The sequence below is a fragment of the Vanessa cardui genome, chromosome 14, assembly GCF_905220365.1.
Source record: "Vanessa cardui chromosome 14, ilVanCard2.1, whole genome shotgun sequence".
Taxonomy (NCBI): domain Eukaryota; kingdom Metazoa; phylum Arthropoda; class Insecta; order Lepidoptera; family Nymphalidae; genus Vanessa; species Vanessa cardui.
The window spans coordinates 3,466,445-3,491,140 of NC_061136.1; the positions used below are offsets into that span (position 1 = coordinate 3,466,445).

The 24,696-nt window shown below is 31.4% G+C and overlaps 3 protein-coding genes across 3 annotated transcripts in view; all 3 read right to left on the minus strand.

Moving 5' to 3' along the window:
* Positions 1-500: 500 nt before the first annotated feature.
* On the minus strand, positions 501-3,302 carry LOC124535242 (heat shock protein 68-like). The gene is made up of 6 exons (XM_047111373.1): positions 3,008-3,302; positions 2,047-2,928; positions 1,703-1,972; positions 1,525-1,626; positions 1,219-1,446; positions 501-898 (listed from the first exon to the last, which is right to left on the minus strand). The coding sequence occupies exons 1-6, from the start codon at positions 3,176-3,178 to the stop codon at positions 656-658; spliced, it is 1,896 nt and encodes a 631-aa protein (XP_046967329.1). The 5' UTR covers positions 3,179-3,302; the 3' UTR covers positions 501-655.
* A 1,024-nt stretch (positions 3,303-4,326) lies between these two features.
* Positions 4,327-4,836, minus strand: LOC124535243 (small lysine-rich protein 1). The gene has a single exon (XM_047111374.1). It carries the CDS (start codon positions 4,793-4,795, stop codon positions 4,544-4,546), a length of 252 nt encoding a protein of 83 aa, XP_046967330.1. The 5' UTR covers positions 4,796-4,836; the 3' UTR covers positions 4,327-4,543.
* Positions 4,837-5,814: 978 nt separating this feature from the next.
* LOC124535210 (probable 2-oxoglutarate dehydrogenase E1 component DHKTD1 homolog, mitochondrial) overlaps positions 5,815-24,696 on the minus strand; it is a 34,397-nt gene continuing 15,515 nt past the window's right edge. The window contains exons 13-20 of the mRNA XM_047111333.1: positions 17,423-17,525; positions 16,899-17,056; positions 16,200-16,356; positions 14,055-14,257; positions 13,477-13,597; positions 12,402-12,590; positions 9,180-9,265; positions 5,815-6,098 (exon numbers count right to left, since the gene is read on the minus strand). Of these exons, the coding sequence (XP_046967289.1) occupies positions 5,988-6,098; positions 9,180-9,265; positions 12,402-12,590; positions 13,477-13,597; positions 14,055-14,257; positions 16,200-16,356; positions 16,899-17,056; positions 17,423-17,525 (1,128 nt within the window). The 3' untranslated portion in view covers positions 5,815-5,987. The remainder of the gene's footprint in view (positions 6,099-9,179; positions 9,266-12,401; positions 12,591-13,476; positions 13,598-14,054; positions 14,258-16,199; positions 16,357-16,898; positions 17,057-17,422; positions 17,526-24,696) is intronic.

Consider the following 24,696-nt stretch of genomic DNA (forward strand, 5'->3'; position numbering starts at 1 on the left):
ATATTGCCATCATATTGTTATATTTTTGGAATAAAAATATTGAGTACAAATGTTGATGTTTTACTTTAACTCGCAGGTTTATGAATGAGGTGAAACAGCCCAACGCAAATGTGGATGCTATTATCTTAATCGATCTAGGTTTTTGTTCAACACCCAAGGCCCTGCCCACAGATCTTGGTCATGCTGGTAAGTTGCCGTTAAATCAGTGGTTTGACCAGACGGTCTAAATGAACGGACAGATGATCGGAGATTGAACGGAAACAGAACCAATAATTTTACGCACCTTGTGACTCTGGCTATTGATAAAATATCGTAATGTTATTTTTGGTTCGAATAGAACTTCGAATCCAAGTCGGAAAGTATGGCAAAATTTAAAATACATTTTGTAGTTATTTAAGCCTATCTAAAGTAAAGAGACATGGCATCTGTTTATTCCATACAAATCATACACATGTATTGTATATTTACATAGAGGGGAAGCATATTGAAGTACGTTCGTCTATCCTTTTAACTCCTGGTTTTAGAAACTGATCTTGTTAATTCCTATTTTGGAACTTTTTAATTATGGGGTTGTTTTTATAGAAACATGCTGTTGTTATTATATTATATTATTTTTAAGTTTTCATTCATTCACAGATTGTTATATATGAAATGATTAATCAATCTCTTCAACCCTTGGTCCACCAGAACTCACTGGCCTTGTTTGGCTCGGACCACTAGCTCCGTGGAGTTTCATCATCGCTGATTGACAAGCGCTCTGAGCCGCTTGCAAGTGGCGTTCCAGATCTGGCAATCCTGCATCAGGGTTTATTTCGAGCCACTGTATCTGGTTGTTGCATTCTGTGATGACTGCGTTACGTTCGCTGTCTGTTAATCGGTTGCCGGCGTTTTCAGCAGCCTATAAAAATATAGATTAAAGTAATTTGTTTCAATTATGGAATTGTTTTAGTCTATAGTAGGGCTTATGACGATAGTATGCAAGTTCATTTGGATGGGTACCACTTACTCATCAGATATTCAATTGTCAAATACAATACTTAAAGATTATGTGTTCAGGTATAGAGGGTGAATTTAGTTGCTATAAAAGGTCAATTATTAATTGCTTTACTGCTTAAATTTTATGCAACATCATTAATTGCTTTACTGCTTAAATATATAACAAATCCGCACCTGAATTAGACGTTATTTTAATTATTGAAATGCAATCGAATACTTAACTGTTTTACATCCATACGCATATGCTTCTAATCGATTTCTACATTCAACTCTCTTTTTTGCAGTTTCATCTTCCGCTTTAAACTTTTCAGCATCTTGAAGCATTTTTTCTATTTCCTTTTTATTGAGGCGTCCTTTATCGTTTGAAATTGTTATTTGTTCTGATCTTCCGGTGCTTTTGTCTTGGGCACTTACACTGAGAATGCCATTCGCATCGATGTCAAAGGTAACCTAAATCATAAAAATAAGAAGATATACATAAGCTACTATTGAGTGATATTTACCACATAAATTATTTTGAAAACGTACTTCAATTTGCGGTATCCCCCTTGGCGCTGGAGGAATACCTGTCAAATTAAATGTTCCAAGCAAATTGTTGTCTTTGGTCATGGCCCTTTCCCCTTCGAAAACCTAATAAAAATTAATAAAATATAATAAAACTTTAAATGAAGCTTTGAAATGTGCAATTTTAAAACTATGAATTTACTTGAATTGTTACAGCAGGTTGATTATCTGAATATGTTGTAAAGAGCCTTCTCTGTGCAATTGGTATCCTAGTGTTTCTCTCTACTAACTTTGCCATTACTCCACCAGCTGTCTCAATTCCGAGTGATAAAGGAGTAATGTCTACAAGTAAAACATCCTGAATTCGAGTGTCCGTAGAACCGGAGAGAATCGCGGCTTGCACTGCAGCTCCGTATGCTACTGCTTCGTCGGGATTGATGGAGAGGTTTAATACTTTTCCATTGAAGAAATCCTTGAGAGTTCAAAATTATATTAGTTTTTTTTTTTATCAGTGAATAAAAATAACTATTAGATAAAAATGAACACCTGTAATAATCTTTGAATTTTCGGAATCCGTGTTGACCCACCTACCATCACCACATCATTGATTTCTCTTATATTCAATCCAGCGTCTTTAAGGGCTCTATCAACAGGTGTAAGTGTTTGTCGAAATAAATCTGAACATAACTCTTCGAAACGCGCTCTCGTTATTTTTGAATAAAAATCGATGCCTTCGTGTAAAGCATCAATTTCTATACTAGCTTCTGTACTAGATGATAATGTTCGTTTTGCTCTTTCACATGCCGTTCGTAATCTTCTCAGAGCCTTTGGATTACTTTTGATGTCTCTTTTAAATTTTTTCTCAAACTCTTGGCTGAAATGATCTACCATTCGACTATCAAAATCCTCACCCCCTAAATGTGTATCACCAGCTGTAGATCTGACTTCAAATAACGATCCCTCTGATATTTGTAGAATTGACACATCAAACGTTCCGCCACCTAGATCGAATATAAGAACATCCTTTTCTCCCGTTAAGTCTCTGTCTAGCCCATAAGCAAGAGCGGCTGCAGTCGGTTCATTAATTATTCTCAACACATTTAAACCTGCTATTGCACCCGCATCTTTAGTCGCTTGACGCTGAGCATCATTAAAATATGCTGGAACGGTTATAACAGCATCTTTAACAATACCACCAAGAAATGTTTCGGCAATTTCTTTCATCTTTGTTAAAACCATTGAAGAAATTTCTTCTGGAGTAAATTGTCGCTTTTCGCCTTTGTATTCAACATTGATTTTCGGTTTACCGTGGTCCGAAATAACTTCAAATGGCCAGTGTTTAATGTCTTGTTGGATTTTAGGATCATCAAATTTTCTGCCAATCAGACGTTTTGCATCGAATATTGTATTTTTTGGGTTCATGGCAATCTATACAATAAAAACATTAAATTATATCGCGTCGCAATGGTTTTCTTTGCTTAAATCATATATCGTATATTGTACGTACCTGGTTTTTCGCTGCATCTCCAATAAGTCTTTCGGTATCATTGAAAGCAACGTATGATGGCGTAGTTCTGTTACCTTGGTCGTTGGCGATAATTTCCACTTTGCCATGCAAAAACACTCCCACACAAGAGAAGGTTGTTCCAAGATCGATCCCGACCGCTGGTATCACCATTTTGTTTCTTCTTTGTTTAATATCACAATAAAAGTTGTACTAATTATTGGTTTTTCATAAATTTTTAATTGAGTATTAAAGGTCTTTCGAAGTAATATTCTCTTGTGATTGGTTCATTTTGATATTTGCTGTTATATTTTGTTATCCGGATAAGTTTATTTTATTGTGAATTTATGCATTTTTAACTGTTATGGAAACATCATTAAAATCAGATTTATGGTACAGTTTGACGTGTCTTACATTGTATTTACTTAAATTACACTTGAAATTTTAACGGATAGTGACAGTCACTATTAATGTGACTTTTAATACAATTGCTTATGGCTCCTGTGTCATTAAAAATATGAAAGAAGGTTTTATGTCTATTGTTATAAGATTTCTTTGTCTGATTATGTTCAATAAGCGAAACTATATTTCATAAACCACTCGGCTAAGCTTTCAACTTCTAAATAATTTAATCTTGAACTCTAAAATGTTTTGGACGAAACGTTTACTTTAGAAGCAGCTGTAATTTATTACTCAAATTTATTGGTCTGTCTGAACAATGGAGCAGGGGATATCCGATACTATTCAGTAATACTTACTTTCCAGACAAAAGGACATCCATCTAAATGTTTAAACGTTATTGTACGATTTAAAGTTTATTAAAGGATTAATATTTTATTAATTTATTTTTATATATTTTTATCAATCTCTATACAAAAGCATAGCCTTTGTTCAAAATCGCGAAATAAATAATTCATTATGTGTTCTTATACACAGACTTAAAGTAGTGCAATATATCCAACATAAATCTAAACAAGCAAGCTAGTCTTCTCAGTGGTAATACATCTTAACTCACTTCTCATTTCCATAAGAGCACTTTGTCTTTTTTTCTAATTTTAACGCTTTAATTATTCGGAAAACATATATTTACGGTGTTAAATATACTAAAATAAATATCGTTATTATGTATGTGTCATTCATCCGAACGATTTTTGCTTATCATACAAATTCCATCGTCCTAATTTTACAGAATTTATTATATTGATTTTTTATAATAAAAAATGACTTTCTTACTCGTTTGGAATATATTTGATGACACAAACGATTGAGAGGTCAGGTATAACATAGTGATAATAAAACAAACATCCTTCTAGCTCTTTATAATATAATTTTAACATAACGTTGGGTAGGGAAACATTTAACTAAGTTTAGAACGACGCAATTAACAATTAAAATGACTTGAACAGAAATAGCGACACTATCTGCGAGTTGCAGTCGACCGGGACAAAACAAACAAGCTCAACAAATTTGGTATAAACTAGTGTAAACCAGTTTTAACCGCAACAAAAAACTTGAACACAACGTATTGGATCAATGTTGCTAGCGTTTTCCTTTCTTCTTCTTCTTACTAAAATCGGGAGGATGAAACCCTCTCGCCTGTAATAATTCTTGGACATTATGACAGGCGTAGTAAACATTGTCCATTGCTGAATCTGTGAGCATGTCAACGTTACATCTTCCTTTCGCTTTGCCTTTCTTGGGTCTTCCTCCTCCTTTCTTAGATTTCTTCTTGTCTCCGCCTTCTTCTTTTTCTTTCTTTTCTTTTTTCTTACCTTTACCTTTGCCAGCCATGACTTTTACAGGTAAGGGCACTTCTGGACAAGCTGTAGTTTCGTTGGTAGCGGTTGATATGATATTATTGATCAAACTTTGTGGTGTTGATTTGAGTTAAGATACACTATCGTACCATTGTGTACATACGTAATATAATTAGATATAAAACGTCACGAAACTGTGAATTATTATATTTCATTATTTAATGTCAACTGTCTTTAAAAGTTTCTTATAGTTATAAATCGTCCCTTTAAGATAAATGACGGAGTGTCGCTTAGAAATATAATTACAAACGTTTTGAGTAAAAGACTTTAGGACCCAGCTACTATTCACTTGTTTTGTTAAATATATATCCAAATATAATATCTGTATTTTTGGACGACATATTGTCCCTTGCAAATTCTATATCCTAATCTTATACGACTTCGCTTTCTTAAGGTCTTTCTATTTTCATTTTATTTTATTCTATTCTTTTTATTTTCTTCATCTTTAATATTTTAATAATTATTATTAAAAAGCTATTTTTTACATATGAATTATTATATTAACATTAAGTCCTAAAATATATACATAAAACGGTTATTGTATAAATAATTACCGCGTGGAGTAGTGGCAAAATAATATTAATATTATCGGTTCATTGATCGATTTCAAATACATATAGATATAGACATAGTAATGCTGTAAACATGATAATTGCATAATTGCAGCGTGTTATTAATTTTTTTAACTATGGTTTTAACAAAAAACGTTTTTCACCCCTTTTCAACCCTTTCCGTTCATCCCACGCCGCTGCAAAATCTCACGGTAAGTTATTTTACCTTCCTAAATAAACCCACAAAATTTCACCGTGTTAGGAATTTGTTAGGGATTTTAGGCTTTATTGACTGGACTATAGATAGTTAATTTAATCACGATTAATTGCACCTAAACGAAGCAAATTCGCTTTCAAACTGCTTCATTTGTTTGACAAGTAATATTATCAAAAATGAATCTTGTAAATTCTGAATAAGTAAATTAATAACAATAAAACAATGCATTTAATAACATAACGTAATTTTATTTACATTTTCAAAGTAAAAACATACTTTACTTACATACAAAAATGCCTGGAATAAATGCGTTTCCGCTCAAAGAGATCGTTTGAACGAAGGAAGCGTAATTAAAAAAAAAAAAAACATTTTATAAGTACTTGGTATTTGTTGATAAGTTATTTTATATTATATAATGGTTCTCGTAATACGTGTTCAACCTCTGCTCGGTGCAATTTTGACGTACCGACTGCGGGTGTAGCGGCTTCTCTTCGACCAGCGTATATCAACTGCAAGAAGATATAAAAACATATTACACGTAACTTTTGACATTTGACTCACTATATTCTGCATTAATTTTACCCATCTAATTTAATTAATTAATTGAATATATTTTTAACCGACTTTAAAAAAGAGGTTATCTGTTCGTCATGTATGTATGTAACATTGCAAGAATATAATTTGTTATATTTGAGTATGATGATCCATTTATGTTTCCAAGCACGTGTGATTAATTTCGTAAATAGTTGTTTGTAAAGAAATATGTAAATTCTCCCAAATAGACTTGCAATAGGGCCCACCATAGAAGGGAGGAAATTCTGTACGAAATAATATGTTAGTAAGGTTTTAGTATGAAAAAAAAACACTGTTACATTACTAAATTCTTCCTCGTTTTCGATCGAGCCAGATTTCCGACATCTTTTCTAAATCATTGACCATTGAATAAAGAATGATTCAAAATTCTTTAACATAGTTTGATAAAGATTGAGGATATGTCATGACTTACTTATAAATTTATTAACACAATTTCCATCTATACAAAAATATATATTTTTAATCATTTATTTTAGTTCGCTTTTTAACATCTAAAGTAAGTAATGACCACAGTTATACAAAAAAAAAACAATTCTTATATTAAATTATAAACATTGACTAATTTCAAAAATATTAAGGTTTCATAATATCCTATATAAATTTAACATTCTTTCCTAGTTTTGGATACATTGCATATTCGTTTATCATTATTGTAAGCCATGCAACCGACTCTAAGATGGGAAATTGTCAAGTCCACATTTACATTTATTACAAAAATATTTATTAAACAACTAGAGATCCGACCTCCTTCGCACGGATGCAATGCTCATACTTAATATTCTTACTACAGAATTTATTTATTAACGATACCACATTAGGAACTTCTAAAATTATCAGTGTTTCTTTTAAATATTGTCTATGTATTATTTACAAAAATGTTCCTCTCAAATCACTCTATCTATTAAAAAAACCGCATCAAAATCCATTTCGAAATTTAAAAGATAAAAAAATCTACATATTGACAGACAGCGGTAAGTGACGTTGTTTTATATTACGTAATGATTAAAATCATATTATAAATTCACTTGCCATTCGTTTGTACCTTACAAATTCCTTGTGTATTATAAATGAAAGCAAGTTACAATATATTTCATCAATTTTAAGTCAGCTTAACACGTTCACTGCCACCTAAATTTTTCCTATGCTTATAGCGATGCCGGCATACATAATGCCGCGAACACGCTAGGCGTGTCCCCGGCATCGCAAGATAAATTGTATGGACAAGCGTAGCGTGTCCACTGGCACAGGAACAAAAAAATGATTATTTTTTTGTTAAAACGGTCTTTGTTAGTTAATATTTCTTGTGTTATGCAATAATTAAGGTGTTTAGAATAATGTTGTCAGTGTTTTATCCTGGAATTATGACAAAAAACCGCTTTTATGGGAAGTAAACATCATAATGTAATCAGTGGTTGTAAAACTTTTTAATAAATTCCCACATATCATATTTGTATTGGTGTCGAATTTGATATATACTTTTTATCGCGTTATGATTTAGTTCGTATTTCAATAAAAAAATTGTTCATGATATATACTGTTACCTGTTATCTACTGTTGTATCCCTGCAAAGGACGCGGGTCAGTTTGAAAGTAGCAAGGTATAATCAAATAAAATAAAATAGAACTTTTAATATAAATTAAAACAGAGTTTAAATTTCGCTTCATAAAGTGTCCATAAAAATCCACCTTCTTTTTTTGTTTTCTCAAATACATACTTATTAATTTCTAAAATCAATTTTTATCTCACTTGTTTCGTTCACTTTCTTATTAGTTGTTAGAAATGTTCAAAGGTCATAGGATATCGATTCGGTGCACATGTCTTGATATAATAATAAAGAAAAATTAAATAAGTAGTAATTAATAAACAAATAATTAAAAAATAATTAAGCTTCTTGTAAGCTAAACTCGTTTTATTGTTTCATTACTTCAATTCTTGTAACACGGATTTGAAGTTAACATGAGTTTACATTTTTAAGGTAAATCAGCCTTATTTAGTGTTTAATTTTATATATTTGGTGTATGTATGTGGTAGTTAATGATTAATCAAACTAACATATAGGTACTTGTAATACATAATCAGTATCAGTATCAACATAACACAAAGTAAGACAATTTAGTATAAACTTTGTCATTAAATAGGAATGGCAGAATTACGGCTTATATAGTTTTACTACAAAGGTGTATAAATTTTTATAATAATAGATATTTGTACAAAAAAAAAAATGTAACAAAGTTCCGCAAATTTGAGAAAACAATAACAAAATTACATCAATTGTCAACAAATTGGTAATAAGCCATAAATAAAATGTGGTTTGTTGAAAAAACAGTTTGACAATCTATGATTATCCTTAATAAGTGAACAAGCCTAGCGTGTCGCCGGCATTACAAAAGACATTTTTTTTCTGAAATAAAAAAAAATGTTATTTTTAACGGGCCACTTAAAAACTCAGTAGCTTATCGCTTGAAGATTGCACACAATTAGTTTGAATGAATAATTTAGCCTAGTTTTTAAGATATCACTGAAATTCTTAGAACAAGCCTAGCGTGTTCGCGGCGTGGCTATAGAAATTCGCATGAACACGCTAGGCGTGTCGCTGGCACTGAACGTGTTAAATCTTCGCACAAAGTGAATTCTGACAAAGCAAAGGTTATTGCTATTGGATTGAATTCTCCGTTTGAGAAGATCTAGCAGATTGTTTTAATAAAATTTTCACAGACAATTCCGTTTTCAATATACAAAGCGTTATTATGTACGTGTTAAAATACAATAAAGTATAGTACGACACAACTTAGACGTAGCATCTGTTGTACTATACTGTTAAACGGAACACTATGAAAATTGCATAATTCTGTAATTACTTAAATACGAGTACTTTGTGTTATTGTTGGATCTTTCGTGTTTTAATTTTGCTTAGGAAATTTATATACTCTTTACTTTCATAACTTTTGTTCAATATAGATATTATATTGAATTGAGTAACAACAAAATATTCTTACCTTCTTTCCGAGAAGATTCTCAAAACGTGGTTTGATGAAGGTCCAGGCTCCCATATTTCTGTGTTCCTCTTGACTCCATATGAATTCTGTAATTCGATTGATCGTTAAATATTTGATTTCACTTTCCCTATACGTACAAAATAATGAAATGCGCGGAAAAACGTAGTTGTTGTGCTAAAATTGTCAGTAAATTTAATGTTTTTTTTTTTTAAATGTCAATCATAGTCACAATTTCTTACTGTGAACTGATGATCAGACAGAACTAAGTAATTATGATGCGGTATTCGCTGCAACATTTTTGCAAGCTTCGTTAAAATTGTAGTAAGTAATGAGTACATTATGAATTTAAATTTTTTCATCAATAATATTGCGTTGAAATTAATTCACAATAATTTTTGAATAGAAAAAGGAGAAATAAATTGTTAATTTTTTTTATTCGGTTGAACTTGCGAAAGAAACGGTACTGAAGGAAGCAATTTAGTCGACGCCTTCCCTATTTCCTGTTTTTTGGTGAATTCAAATTCCCTACTTTATACGCCATAGACGATGTTCTATAGGTCTTTTTTAATATAAAGAAGATAATATTTCTTTAAGTAAAATAAAAAGAACGACGTAAACAAAATTAAAGAAAATTGTCACCAACAAACTCTTTTGAATAAATGCGAAATTTCGTTGGACACACTAGCTCTATTTTATTTAATAATCATTTTACTTATTTATTTGTCGTATTTGACAGTATTCCATAGATTACTGAATGTCGATTACTACTTTCTATATACTCTCATAATTTTTTACTAAATGCTAAAATGTGTTTTTCCTTGAGAAGAGTTTGTTGTACAATGCAAACTCCTCGCCCAACATGGAAATCACGTCAACAAAAGTTTTGTACTAAGCTAATTAGTTGGCATATAAGAAATAGTAATTTAAACATTGCATATAATATACCGTGTTTTTAATAAAAAAAAAATTGCACTATTTGTAATATTAAAATAGCCCTATTTACTCAATCCATGTGTATTTATACACGGTACATTACACACATTTACAGGTACATACGGTTTTTCTGTCAGTTTGTTCCGGCTAATCTCTGGAACGGCTGGACCGATTTGGAAGAGACTTTCACTGTCAGATAACTGATATAATAGGGAGTAACTTAGGCTACAATAATTTTTGTGTGTTATATTCAAAGTCGTACAAGGTCGAAGGCACAGATAGTTCAGAATAAATCTTGTACATCGGCTTTATCGCAAAATCGTATTTATGAACATGACTGACCGCAACAAGATGACATATAAATTAAAGTGTGATTAGGATCTTCTGGCAATTCTAAGATATTTCCAGAAGGCTTCAACTGTAGTAGCCGTTTAAAATTTCCCTACTTTTAGGGAATAAATACATCAACGCTTATTGTAGCGTTTTGTCTAATTGACGGAAATCGTGACTAGCGTAAATTTCCAAAAAACTAACAATAATTGTAAAGAAGCCTCTATATTAGTGATTACGATAGCCTTATATCATTGTTAGCTTCAACTGTTGATAATTGTAACTTTAAACCGTAGAGATTATATAATAAAGTTTAACTTTGGCTTGAAGTATAATGACAGGTGATCAATAATACATTAACACAAAGGCATCTGGAGTAAAGGCCCTAAAGTAATAAAAAGTTAGAATATATTATATACCAAACGCAGGCCTTTCTTACTGACATCCAGAAATTATTCTTATATGCTTGCAGTCTTACAATTCAACCTTTTCTGATAGATTTAATTTCTATGACATTTGTTCAATATTTACATAATCTTAGGAAAGCTTATAATTTTTTCGAATTTGATTAAAATATTCAAGATACTTTTTACGATAATTTGTGAAAATTGCTACTACAACAACAATGCAGTTTGCTATTAAAACTACAAAGTAATTCATTCGTTCTTAATGTAAAACTAGGTGCTCGGATATGAGACTGTGGAAATGAAACGGACCTCGAGAGGGATTGGCAATTTAGGTTATGGTAATTACAGTTTTACTACTTAAACTATCACTGACGTGTAGTTTAAAACGACACTTCCGTTTGATGTTATATTTGAAATACTTGAGAGATCTTGTTTATCAAATTGAATTCAAGAATACATCATCGCTTAGTTAATCTTAATCGGGAGTTTCATTCAATTATTATCAATGATGTAATTATTATCATTATCAATGTTGTCTGTGAATTTCGTGATTTTTTTAAATGTCTTTGAACGAGGCTACCCTCTTAAACCAAACATTTGGGTGGGTGCCAAATACAGATAAAATATCATCAAAAGTAATCTAATTCTTAGTTTAATGGCTTTTAGTTGTGCTGCAGGGTACCGATCATCAAAAGTAGTCGGTTAGTGGTTCTTTGAAAGTGACATGTACAGAACAATAATATATACTCTATTCCAAACATAAGATAAGGCAAATAAACAATATTTGACAGCAAATTGACGTAATATCATTGGTCGAGCTTAATAAACTGTTATATTCTCTATGTATTTGCGAAAAAATGACGTTTGAACGTCGACGAAACTGTTATCGGAATTTTGGAAGTAAAATTAAAGTGGAACTTGGCAGTTACGTGAAATAGTGTTGTGATATGTATAAAATCTATTAATCATAAATTCCAATAGTGAACAATATAGCTGAGTTATTAGCGAATCGCGTGAAATACGTAAAAGGTTTATTTGTTTTTTTTTTCTACTTCCATTAGAATAGACAAAGGATATATAAACATAATTTCTCAATTTGTTTTTAATTACAATGATCAAGCTCAGTACTTTGTTGAGTAAGAAATATCTCGTTTCTTTAATATTAAGAACATTTAAGTTTTTCTCATATTTTTAAGAGAGCGCGATATGCGCTGACCAATTTTAAGATGAAGCGATAAGATGAATATAAAAAATACTTGAGAGTTAAAACATGCATAAGACTTATAGAATCGCAATTAATGTTCTCTTAAATTTTCGCGATTACACATTGAAATAAAACTAGTTATAACGGATTTGAATCGCCTATATTAATTATTTAATAATAATTTATTTCAGAATCGCAATTGTTTGTTTCGCTGTATTAATGGACTTTGGGCGACCCTTAAATTTATAGTATATATCGAGAATACTGGTATCTGATAAGTGGGTACTTTCTCAGATGGACTTGCATGATGCTCTACCACCATGTAGAGTACATCTAATGATTACTTACTTCTAGCATTGCCATATTTCGCGAGTTCAACCTGCAGCGCTTGTAAAGGGAAAGGCGATAGTGACTCAACCCTTATGATAGCTACGTCATCAATCTTAGCTTTAACTCTCTCCTTGTTGAGTTCGTAATAGTGCTTGCCGCTGACGAGTATGACGCGTTTCACGTTCAGCGGATTGGCAATCGAATCACCTGAAAATAAACACATTAAACTATTTTAATATTCCTTAATATAGTAGTGGTGCAAAAAGCTTCATCAAAAGCATAACACCTCGCCTCATTGCCTCCGCTGGTGACAGGAGGGCTGGTTCGTTTTTTGCCCAGAGGATCGGAATTGCGATTCAACGGGGAAATGCTGCTAGCATTCTTGCCACCATTCCACGCGGTCAAGATTTATACAGTAACTAGTTTTAGTTCATATTTGTATATATATGTATATATATATTTAAGCATTTAATGTTGTTAATTCTTATATTAAATAAGTAGATAATAAATAAATTCCTTACATCTATATTAATATTATAAATGCGATACTTTCACATCTATATCTGTCTCTATCTGTCTGTCTATCTTTTACTCTTTCACGACCAACCGCCGAACCGAATTTGGTAGGAAGCAAACTTCAACTCAAAGAAAGGACATAGGCTCCTTTCTTACCTGACACATGACAACCAACACCCTAAAGGGCGAGGAAAGCCGAAGTCGGCTCCTAGTAATGTTATACGTTTTCTAATTTAAAATTAAAAATATAAAATTCTTATTTAACAAAGAATCAATATAATTTCTCATTGATTGTCAAAAATTTACATTAGCTTTAAAAAAAAGTACCTCAGACCTGAGAAGGACCAGCAAAGAAACACGATAGGATTTATTTTTCGTTTCATCGCTACATACGTGTAATATTTAATATTGTTAATTCCAATCTTTAAGATACAAGCTTTATTTGTTTTTTGAACGTTTTCCATAAAAATCTCGATTACTTTTAAACTATTAAACTAAATTCCTCATCCATAAAACTACGCGTCATATTATTCAAATACAAACATTCACCGAAAAAGTTATTTGTTATTGTTATTACCGATAACTGTTTTGAAGTGGGTTCCCGGTGCGAACTCAGATAGAGGCGATACAGCGTCAGATAACCGCAATAGGATTTTCGGTGCGACTACCACCAATGGTTTCCTATAATTGCGCACCACCTATAAATTATAGGAAATAACAAAATTAAATTTCTCAAAACCAATGATCGATGAAGATGAAATATATACTTTATATAATATATTTAAATCTATATTTATATCTAAGTATCAAAGATAGTTGGGAAATATGATTTTTTTCTTTGACGCGTCTTGTATGATATCCAATACTTTTTCTAGTTATTGCTCTAACCGTGTATTGCTTTATCACGTTTGAATAAATTACTGTCACTTCTAATTATTGTTTCAAATATTATCTCCGTGCTTCATTCAGTTTAAATTATATCTTATTTATTATAAGTTACGTCCTATTCAGTGATAAAGTCGCTTAAATGAGATTAGTACCGAAATTGAGTAAGCATACAAATATATGCACTTATGTCTATTATTTAATATAATTGAAGAATATTCAAGATCCACTGATTTACAGTAAATAATTATAAATGTATGTATGCGTTACCTGTCTTCTTAATAAATGGAAGTATTGAGACGGCGTGGTCGGATTCACTATATTTAGGCAGACATCTTCCGAATCGGGCGCTGACTCTGAACTGTCGCTTAATTGTAAGAACCTCTCTAGTCTACACGACGAATGCTCAGACGCTGCTCCGTCGTACCCGTGTGGCAGCAGCATTACTAGGCCATTGCTACGTACCCATTTAGCTATAAAATAATGTTTATATTTCATTCACCTTATACAATAAAAAGAAACAAATGAAAAGCCTCATCTAAAACCGATAAATAATATTCTTATCAATGTCGTCAATTCAACGTCCACCTATTTTATACAAATAACTATATAGATTATAGACAGTTTGCCAAAATTTACATTTTCTTTCTTTTTCACGGACAGCCCTACATCTTAATAAAGTTTGTATAGATTATATAGAGATAAAATCGTAAATTTTGGGGCAGCAGTCCCAATTTAACAAAATATCTTCAACTCAAGTTCCTGGACAAAAAATATTTAACTATTAACAATCATTAGTCAATCAAAGAATAGTACACTGAATATGTCGACTTAGTAATGCGATAAGCGTCATTGAATCAATGTAAAAAGTCTACCCAGTAACCACAATATGAACAACTTAGTAAGGCTGATATGTCAACCGATCTGATATACTCGTACATGTCTACTCAACACTTAGTACGAGAAAATTTAGGTCAGACCCCAAACCCTGCTATTCAACAAACGATTCCATAATGTGGATTACATGTTCTACAATACGGTTGACAAGCCCCAAACGGTGTTCATGCCCCATAATTCAACGCCTCGATAAACGTATAAAATGTATGACGACCATTTATAGAATGCGTTGAAAAATATTTTACAATTTCATTCACATCGTTAGGAAATTTGCCAAGTTTCAAAGGCCGACCGAAGCGTCACTTGCTTTTGAAATGTAATAACATTCCGAACATGTATTCACTTATAAAGTTTTCACAGGCTTTCAGCGTTAAATATTATATTTTCATCTTTAAAGTATTACATTTTTCTTTTATTACATTTTGTACATTAATTAAATTTATGTGTTTTAATAAAAAAAAAAACAAAATGAATTATTCACTACTAAACTAACCTCATTCTATTACAAACTATTTTTGAGTTTATCCGAGATGATGGATTATGGGTATGGCGCTGGCAGATTTTTATCCGATACATGTAGGTTTCCTCTCAATGTTTTCCTTCACAGTGTTTTACCTGACACTTGTAACTTATACATATGATTTACGCGTTCATGGTTAAGATTTACGATATTTTCGTGTTCATGGTTGGTTAATCTGACAATCTGGTCTTACTTAAATAACAAGACACAATATATCTTTTTATCTATTTTATATATAGTAATATTCATGTTTTGGTTATGTTTATAATTTTTTTTTATACATTTGTTTAAAATGTACGTGGATACAAACCAAGTAGGGTGAGTTTAAGGCATGCCAAGTATATGTTAGTTTAATTATTCTAGTTTGTTTTGTAATTTATCTCGTACTCGACCAAGAATAGTTAATAGTACTTCTTGTAATGCTTGTTTAATCGTATGAATGCCAACTGGAGCAGAAGAGTTTAACAAGAGATAAGGCTTGACTAGTCGTAGGAAAATTTTAATGGTTTAGCTTAACATTAATATCCAGTAAATTTCCCACTTCTGGTCTAAAGCCTCCTCTTACTTTGAGGAACAGGTTTGGAGCATATTCTATCGCGCTGCTTCAATGCAGTTTGGTGTATTCCTATGTGGTAGAAACTAAAGACATGCAGGTTCACCGCCAACCACGAGATAAATTATATACACTAATTAAGCACATGAAAATTCAGTGGTTCTTGCCTGTATATGAACCCGCAATCATCGGTTAAGATGCACGCGTTCAAACCATTGGGCAATCTTGGTTAATTTGGTTAACCTCAATATAATTTATATTATGCTCGTGTGCAATAAATATTTTCACATATAAAGTAACCATCAAACATCGAAAATTCGCTACCAATCTTTTGAACTAAATTCCAAGTATTTGGCGGTTGAATATCTGATAAATATTTAGGATGGTAACTGTTCTGACTGACGTGCATAAAACCCTACTTCGAAGTAAAACGTGCAGTACTTACTTTCACCCGAAGCTATAAAAGTGTCGACTATGATTTGAGCTCCGTTGTAGAAGTCGCCGAACTGCGCTTCCCAAATATTCAAGTTTTCCGGGTTGTCGAAAGCCATACCGTATTCGAAACCTACTACTGCTTCTTCGGATAATATGGAATTGGCAACCTGAAAGTGATTGTGTTTTTAATTAAGTTCAATATCAGTGTTATTATCATTTGCTCAATAGAGACTAGCGAATTAGCAGTCAGTGCTTAAAGATATGCCCAGACATTTGTATTTTCACCCTCTGACATCAAACATCATCAAATCTCATTATTTGACGGCAATCCGGAGTAGAGAGGTACTTTTTACTATTAAAATGATTTAGTAAAATAAATAAACACCTCAACTTCTACATATCGGGCTATTGTTGGGACATACTTTTATACCTGGATGTAGACCTCATTATTTTTAGACAAGCCATCGGAGTATAGAATTATATAAAAAGTCGTGCTATAGTCCTACCCCTTGGACTGCCAACTATAAAACATAGTAATCTACATATATTTTATATTGAACTATCCCGAATATGTATGATAATAATTTAAAAATTGTAGTCCATATATTATATAAATTATTTTCCTATAATGAACTCTATGCTATATTGACAATACCATAGAACTGCAGTGATTCTTTGACTAATTAATTTCAGGAATATAAGTACTTACTTCCAAAAATCCCTTTTGATCTTCATGTATGTGGTTTAGAGGTATATGTATCGTTTCCTTTTCTTGATCGATGAGCATAACGTGGCGATGGGAGAAGGTACCACGACCGACGTCCTCTCCGCTGATTCTTACGTGCCGACCCTCCATCAAGAGTGATCCTGCATCAAACAAACAAAATTATATTAAGATATTATACATCTAATGATATTACTCGTGCTGCAATACTTCCTTGTACTTAAAAAATCGCTCCAGATATTTTCACTATAATAATAGCGTTTATTATTTATAATTTAAACCAGTATGTTTCAGTTTTCTCATTATTCGAAAATGTATCATTCAGTAAACCCCTAATTTATACGGGCGAAAACATTCAGCTTACTGGATATAAATGGTACAGGGATAAATTATTTATTTGTTCTTTTATGACACAATCACGTTATTTGAAAGGAGAGAACTACAGATATCTCTGTTTTTGGGAAGGAATATCCTCTCATCCACTTTAAGACATAAATAATGTTCTTTACCAAAAGCAAGGGCTTCCGCTGTTGCCCAATCCAGTTCCTTTTCATCTTCAATTTTGTTGAGACGATTTCTGACATGCATCTTTGCGAGATTTGCATGGATATTCTGAAACAAATTACTATAAAGTACAAGAGAAGATATTATTAAATTATTCAGTAAAGTAATAAATTGTTGATGTTTTAATTTATTTTGGGAGCGTAAACCTTTTCGTGACGTAACGCGTTACGGCGCCATTCTGTTTGGATTTATTTTCTTTTAGGCAGGCAATAATGTTATTGATAATGTACATACAAAAAATTATAATATACATATTCAAGAACTAAGAATAAAATATATTTTATAATCAATAAAATATTTAATTAATAAACTAAGCCTTTCTCAAGTTAAACACTTTCAAGATTAAATAGTTCAACTAAGATTAGTTTAATTTATTACTTCTGCAGTAAGTCCCGAGGCATTTAATTATATTTTTTAAGTAAAATGTCATTCAAAGCATTTAATAATATGAATAAAATAAAAAGTATTATAAAGATTTAAATAGTGATAGATTAATTAAGGATTTTTTTGTAAAAATTTTTCAATTTTTTTTACAAAAAACTAATAGGTAACTATGATTTTGAATTTTTCAATTTTCTCTAGATAAATACACTTCGATTACGGAATATATTTGAACAATACAGATCTTCATCAAAGTGAATAGTAGGTAATTGAAACAGTCACAACCCCGGAAGGACATTTTCATTAACGAACGCCAACGAGGGACGAATGCCATCAAAATTCGAGGTTGTCAACTCTTTATAACAAGTAAATGATTTGTCGGTATTTCTTCTACAAAAAAGTGTGTACAAATAAGTACAGTCAGAGTAAGAAAACCTGCGTCGGTTTTCAAATTCATTCCTTTATCAAGTCTTAAACTCTTAGTACCTTTTGAATCTAAACATCAAAAGATTGCGACGCAATATGTCATTCTCGATCGGTAAAGCAGATTATCGCTCATACTAAGCACACGAAAATAGATCTTAAGGTGACGATCCTTTTTTATACCGATTGAACATTTTACGTAAAGATATACATTGATTCAAATTCAAAACGATTCTAAAAGAATTAATTACGTATCTCATGAAATTTTGACAACCGACTTACGGTTAAATGCCATTTCGTTTTCAGAACAATTATTATAGTCAAGGTCACACTTCATTATGACATTTTACGCTTGAAAATTTTAACAAAAAGAAAAACCGACTTCAAACAAAACACTATTTTAAAACAAATGAATATGCACGAAAAAGTAAGAAAAATAATTGCGTATTCAACATATTTTTTAGAGTCTTCCTAAGTTAAATGAAATGAAAAATATTAGACTACTTAAAAGTCGATTAACGATTATATCATGTAGTTATAGTTATTGGTATATTTGGAGCCGGTGTCAGCCACGGTGCCCTTGCCCCAACAATCAAAAGAAAGAAGCGATACGAGCCCCTTGATTGATCCAGTATATTATTGTATAAAAGGTAATTTGTAAAAAACATATTTGTTAAAGTGTTCTCGTATTGTTTTTTGATAGATATACTGTAGGGTTTTATTGGCTGACACCGACTCCAAATATAACAATAATTATAACTACATGATATAATCGTTAATCGACTTTTAAGTAGTCTAATATTTTTCATTTCATTTAACTTAGGAAGACTCTAAAAAATATGTTGAATACGCAATTATTTTTATTACTTTTTCGTGCATATTCATTTGTTTTAAAATAGTGTTTTGTTTGAAGTCGGTTTTTCTTTTTGTTAAAATTTTATTTATTTTTTGATTTTAAGTGAAGCTGATGTTGACTAACTATTTTTTTTTAATATGGATAGATTAAGCGTTCCGTTTATATGAGTCAGAAACTACTTCGAGGACAATTTCAAAGGAAACTTGCGAATAAAGCAAAAATAGACTTTCGAAAATGCGGATTTAATACGTCACGCGGCGTAAACTACAAGGATCCCTCGAAAGAGCTGTAATCGAACTCAGCAAAAAAACTTTGAAAAAGACCAACCATATTTCGTACATCATATGACATCACATCACATACACAAAATTTGATTAAAGATAGTAAGAAATTCTGCCCCATATCGCACCCTAACTGCGAGCCGTATAGGAGTTCCATCACTACATAGTATAAAACAAAGTCGCTTTCTCTGTCCCTATATCTTTAAATCTACGCAACGGATTTTGATGCGGTTTTTTTTAAAAGATAGTGTGATTCAAGGGGAAGGTTTGTGTATATAATACATGAACAATATAGTAAAGAAACACTGATAATTTTAGAAGTTTGCGATGTGATGTCGTAAATACACAAATTCTGTAGTATATTTAGTATCAGTATTGCACCCGTGCGAAGCCGGGGTAAGTAGCTAGTTGATTATAATATTCGACTATGATAATTACGTAAACATAACCACATTACGGAAGGTGACTCAAATATCCAAATAACCTATAAATAAAAGATTCGACTGAGTATCGCTAACGTGCTCCTCAGAATTGTTCCGTTCCCTTCCGTTCCGTTACTTTGTCATGGATCCTGTGCTCAGAACCTTACCAAACTTTCACCAAATTACTCTTGAAGTATATATTTTATAATAAAAAAAGAATTATCAAAATTGGTTAACGTGATTTTCAGTTATTCACCGATTTGTCGCGCATATACATAATGCAAATTTAAGACTTATGTCGTTTTCATATGGATACCATCATCGGAAAAAAATTAAAAAAAAATGGGACCCCACGGGAAGCACTACCTTTCAAACAAAAAAAAAATTATCAAAATCGGTCCACCCCGTGAAAAGTTATGAGGTAACAAACATAAAAAAAAAAAAAAAAATACAGACGAATTGATAACCTCCTCCTTTTGGAAGTCGGTTGAAAACGGCGGTGAGTTTCGAGTTTCTTCTTATAGAATACCGCTAGGACTTCGTATAATTAATTATGGACACTTGAGGTGAAATTGAGGAGGAGGTTAGAAATAAAAATTTCTATAAATAAAATTTTAACAAAAAGAAAAACCGACTTCAAACAAAACACTATTTTAAAACAAATGAATATGCACGAAAAAGTAATAAAAATAATTGCGTATTCAACATATTTTTTAGAGTCTTCCTAAGTTAAATGAAATGAAAAATATTAGACTACTTAAAAGTCGATTAACGATTATATCATGTAGTTATAGTTATTGGTATATTTGGAGCCGGTGTCAGCCACGGTGCCCTTGCCCCAACAATCAAAAGAAAGAAGCGATACGAGCCCCTTGATTGATCCAGTATATTATTGTATAAAAGGTAATTTGTAAAAAACATATTTGTTAAAGTGTTCTCGTATTGTTTTTTGATAGATATACTGTAGGGTTTTATTGGCTGACACCGACTCCAAATATAACAATAATTATAACTACATGATATAATCGTTAATCGACTTTTAAGTAGTCTAATATTTTTCATTTCATTTAACTTAGGAAGACTCTAAAAAATATGTTGAATACGCAATTATTTTTATTACTTTTTCGTGCATATTCATTTGTTTTAAAATAGTGTTTTGTTTGAAGTCGGTTTTTCTTTTTGTTAAAATTTTATTTATTTTTTGATTTTAAGTGAAGCTGATGTTGACTAACTAATTTTTTTTAATATGGATAGATTAAGCATTCCGTTTATATGAGTAAGAAACTACTTCGAGGACAATTTCAAAGGAAACTTGCGAATAAAGCAAAAATAGACTTTCGAAAATGCGGATTTAATACGTCACGCGGCGTAAACTACAAGGATCCCTCGAAAGAGCTGTAATCGAACTCAGCAAAAAAACTTTGAAAAAGACCAACTATATTTCGGACATCATATGACATCACATCACATACACAAAATTTGATTAAAGATAGTAAGAAATTCTGCCCCATATCGCACCCTAACTGCGAGCCGTATAGGAGTTCCATCACTACATAGTATAAAACAAAGTCGCTTTCTGTGTCCCTATATCTTTAAATCTACGCAACGGATTTTGATGCGGTTTTTTTTAAAAGATAGTGTGATTCAAGGGGAAGGTTTGTGTACATAATACATGAACAATATAGTAATCAGTGTTTACTGATAATTTTAGAAGTTTGCGATGTGATGTCGTATATAAACAAATTCTGTAGTATATTTAGTATCAGTATTGCACCCGTGCGAAGCCGGGGTGGGTAGCTAGTTGATTATAATATTCGACTATGATAATTACATAAACATAACCACATTACGGAAGGTGACTCAAATATCCAAATAACCTATAAATAAAAGATTCGACCTAGTATCGCTAACGTGCTCCTCAGAATTGTTCCGTTCCCTTCCGTTCCGTTACTTTGTCATGGATCCTGTGCTCAGAACCTTACCAAACTTTCATCAAATTACCCTTGATGTATATATTTTATAATAAAAAAAGAATTATCAAAATTGGTTAACGTGATTTTCAGTTATTCACCTATTTGTCGCTCATATACATAATGCAAATTTAAGACTTATGTCGTTTTCACATGGATACCATCATCGGAAAAAAAAATAAAAAAAATGGGACCCCACGGGAAGCACTACCTTTCAAACAAAAAAAAAATTATCAAAATCGGTCCACCCGGTGAAAAGTTATGAGGTAACAAACATAAAAAAAAAAAATACAGACGAATTGATAACCTCCTCCTTTTGGAAGTCGGTTGAAAATTGGACTTATTCAATGCGTAATAAGACAAAATAAAATATAAGGAAGAGCTTAATTGGATTTAACATGACTTTATTATAGATATATACATAAAAATTATAATTATGATCTTATGATTAAGCTCTCATAGCGCTCTAGGAGTTCTAGAAACAGAAAACAAAAAAAATCGATTGTAAGTCCGATTTTATTTGAAATTCGAAGGCACGTTCCAATTAAATTTTTTGAATTAAGAAGCGGTTTCTTTTTATATTTTTTGAGCTCATCGTCCAATGCGGTTGGAAATAAATTATGTATATTCTGAAACGAAATGCAGGAATTGCTACAGCTCAAGAATTTATTTAAAATAATTCAAGATTTAATAATTCTAGAAACCGTTCTATTTTTAAATATCATAATTCTTAACATAATAATGCAGCAATCGAGAATAATGACAGCAAAACGATGAAACAAATTGGTCAAAATTGCCGCGATTTTTAATTTGAAATTAAATTGTACTGGGTTCAAGTCGGAGGTTCTAAATTAAAATAATGTATTTTTGGATAAATGGAAATTATTAATTAAAAGAGATATAGAATTAGATAGTAATATTAAATCAAACTTTTTAAAGAAATTTCTAACCTGGCAACTAATTTAACTAAACAATTAATATAAAATTTATTAATTTTCATTAAGTGTCAAATATAACGTTACTAGTAACTTAGTTGTATCTTATACAATAAACTACGTAGAAACTTTTCTCGTCACAAGGAGTAAAGCTAAAGTTTTCAACTGAAATACAAAGGATTTCCGACTGTATCGTCATTGTTTTAAAGTACAAATTCCTCTTTATTACTTATATTAATTTATTTTCATTTAAAAGGCTTGCATGAGCTATACAATAGTGATTACTTTAATCGAATATATTTTCTCGATGAGAGCTGCAATTTTAAATTCATTAAGTTGCACAACTTAAATCTTCAGTAACAATAATTTATAACTCATTTCAGGTAATATCATATTTTAAAAAACATTCCTACTTCTGAACATAGTGTATTAAATGTCTATTTGAAAGGCGGATGCAGTTAATATAAATAATCAAATTGAATTTTCATAATATAATGGTCGAGATTTTGAATAGCAATTTATTGTATTCGATGTGCAATTTTGGCAAAATCGTTACCGGAAGTTTATAAGTAAAATATGAGTAGTTAATTGGAATCATGTTATATATGTAAGGAATGGTTAATATTTCTAAGAGAGCCAATATTGTAGTGATATCGGTTATATCGACGGTAACCACTTACCATCGGACTCATGGGCTATACTCAAAACCAAAATAAACTTTATTCAAGTGGGCTTTTACAAGCACTTTTGAATCGTCAATTAACAATTAAGTAAAGCTACCACCAGTTCGGAAACTAGATTCTACCGAGAAGTACCGGCAAGAAACTCAGTAGTTACTCTTTTTCAACATTTATAAACAACAAAATCATATTAGTTAGTACAATTATTAAAATTAATATACTATACAGTTATATCAATCTTATGTGTTTAAACACAAAAAAACGGTTTGGTTACCGCTACTTCTGCTCTTGGATCATAACATAAACAATATAAATAAAATAAATATGAACTTGCCATTACGATACAATGAAATTATAAATACTGCTCATAGAAAAATATTCGAGTTTAGTTTACTTAACCTGAATGCTTCAAAAATATTTGATACTAAACAATAAATATATTTTTCACGTGAATATACATTCAATTCATATAGGTTTCCTGGATCGACCCAGTTAGAGAGGAAATTTTATTTCAGAGATAAGAATATATGTAGTTTTATTCGCTACAATTCCCCGATATCACTTGTTTGCGCCGATGTCGTCGTTTCGTTCGTTTTTTCTAGTTTCGAAACCTTTTTGGCACTAAAATAAAACGAAAACTATTAATAGAAGGAGGATGTCCTTTTGATGTCACATTTATTCCAAGAAATTTAATTATTGCTTCATTTGGTAAAACTGAAATCTTTTCGGAATTTAAGGATTTTAGAAAGAGATAACGCCTAAAATAAGAAAAGGAATTTTTATTATAGAGCCATTAAAACGAATGCCAGTTTCCCTTAACCGACACTTCCTTTGTTAACCCACACATAATTGAAAGGTGAAATGAAATTGAGAAGTCTGTCTTAAAACTAAAAATAAATATTTAAAATGTTTTTTATTTCTCATTGAAATATTTGGCAGACTCATTTTGTCAAAAAGTGTTGGAACTCAGTTAGTTTTATTGAGCATTTTGCTTTTTTATGTCTTAAGTTGTCGGATGACTATATGGACCACATGATGGTAGGTGGTCATCATGACCCATAAACAATGGCGCTGTAATAAAATTTAACTATTCTTTACATCGTCAATGTGCCTCCAACCTTGGGAACTAAGATGTTAGGTACGTCCCTTGTGCCTGTAGTTACCTTGGCACACTCATCCTATAAACCGGGACACAACAATACTGATTACTGGTGTTTGGCGTATAATTTATACTAAATGTTGATTTGAGCAACAATCATTATTTTACTCAT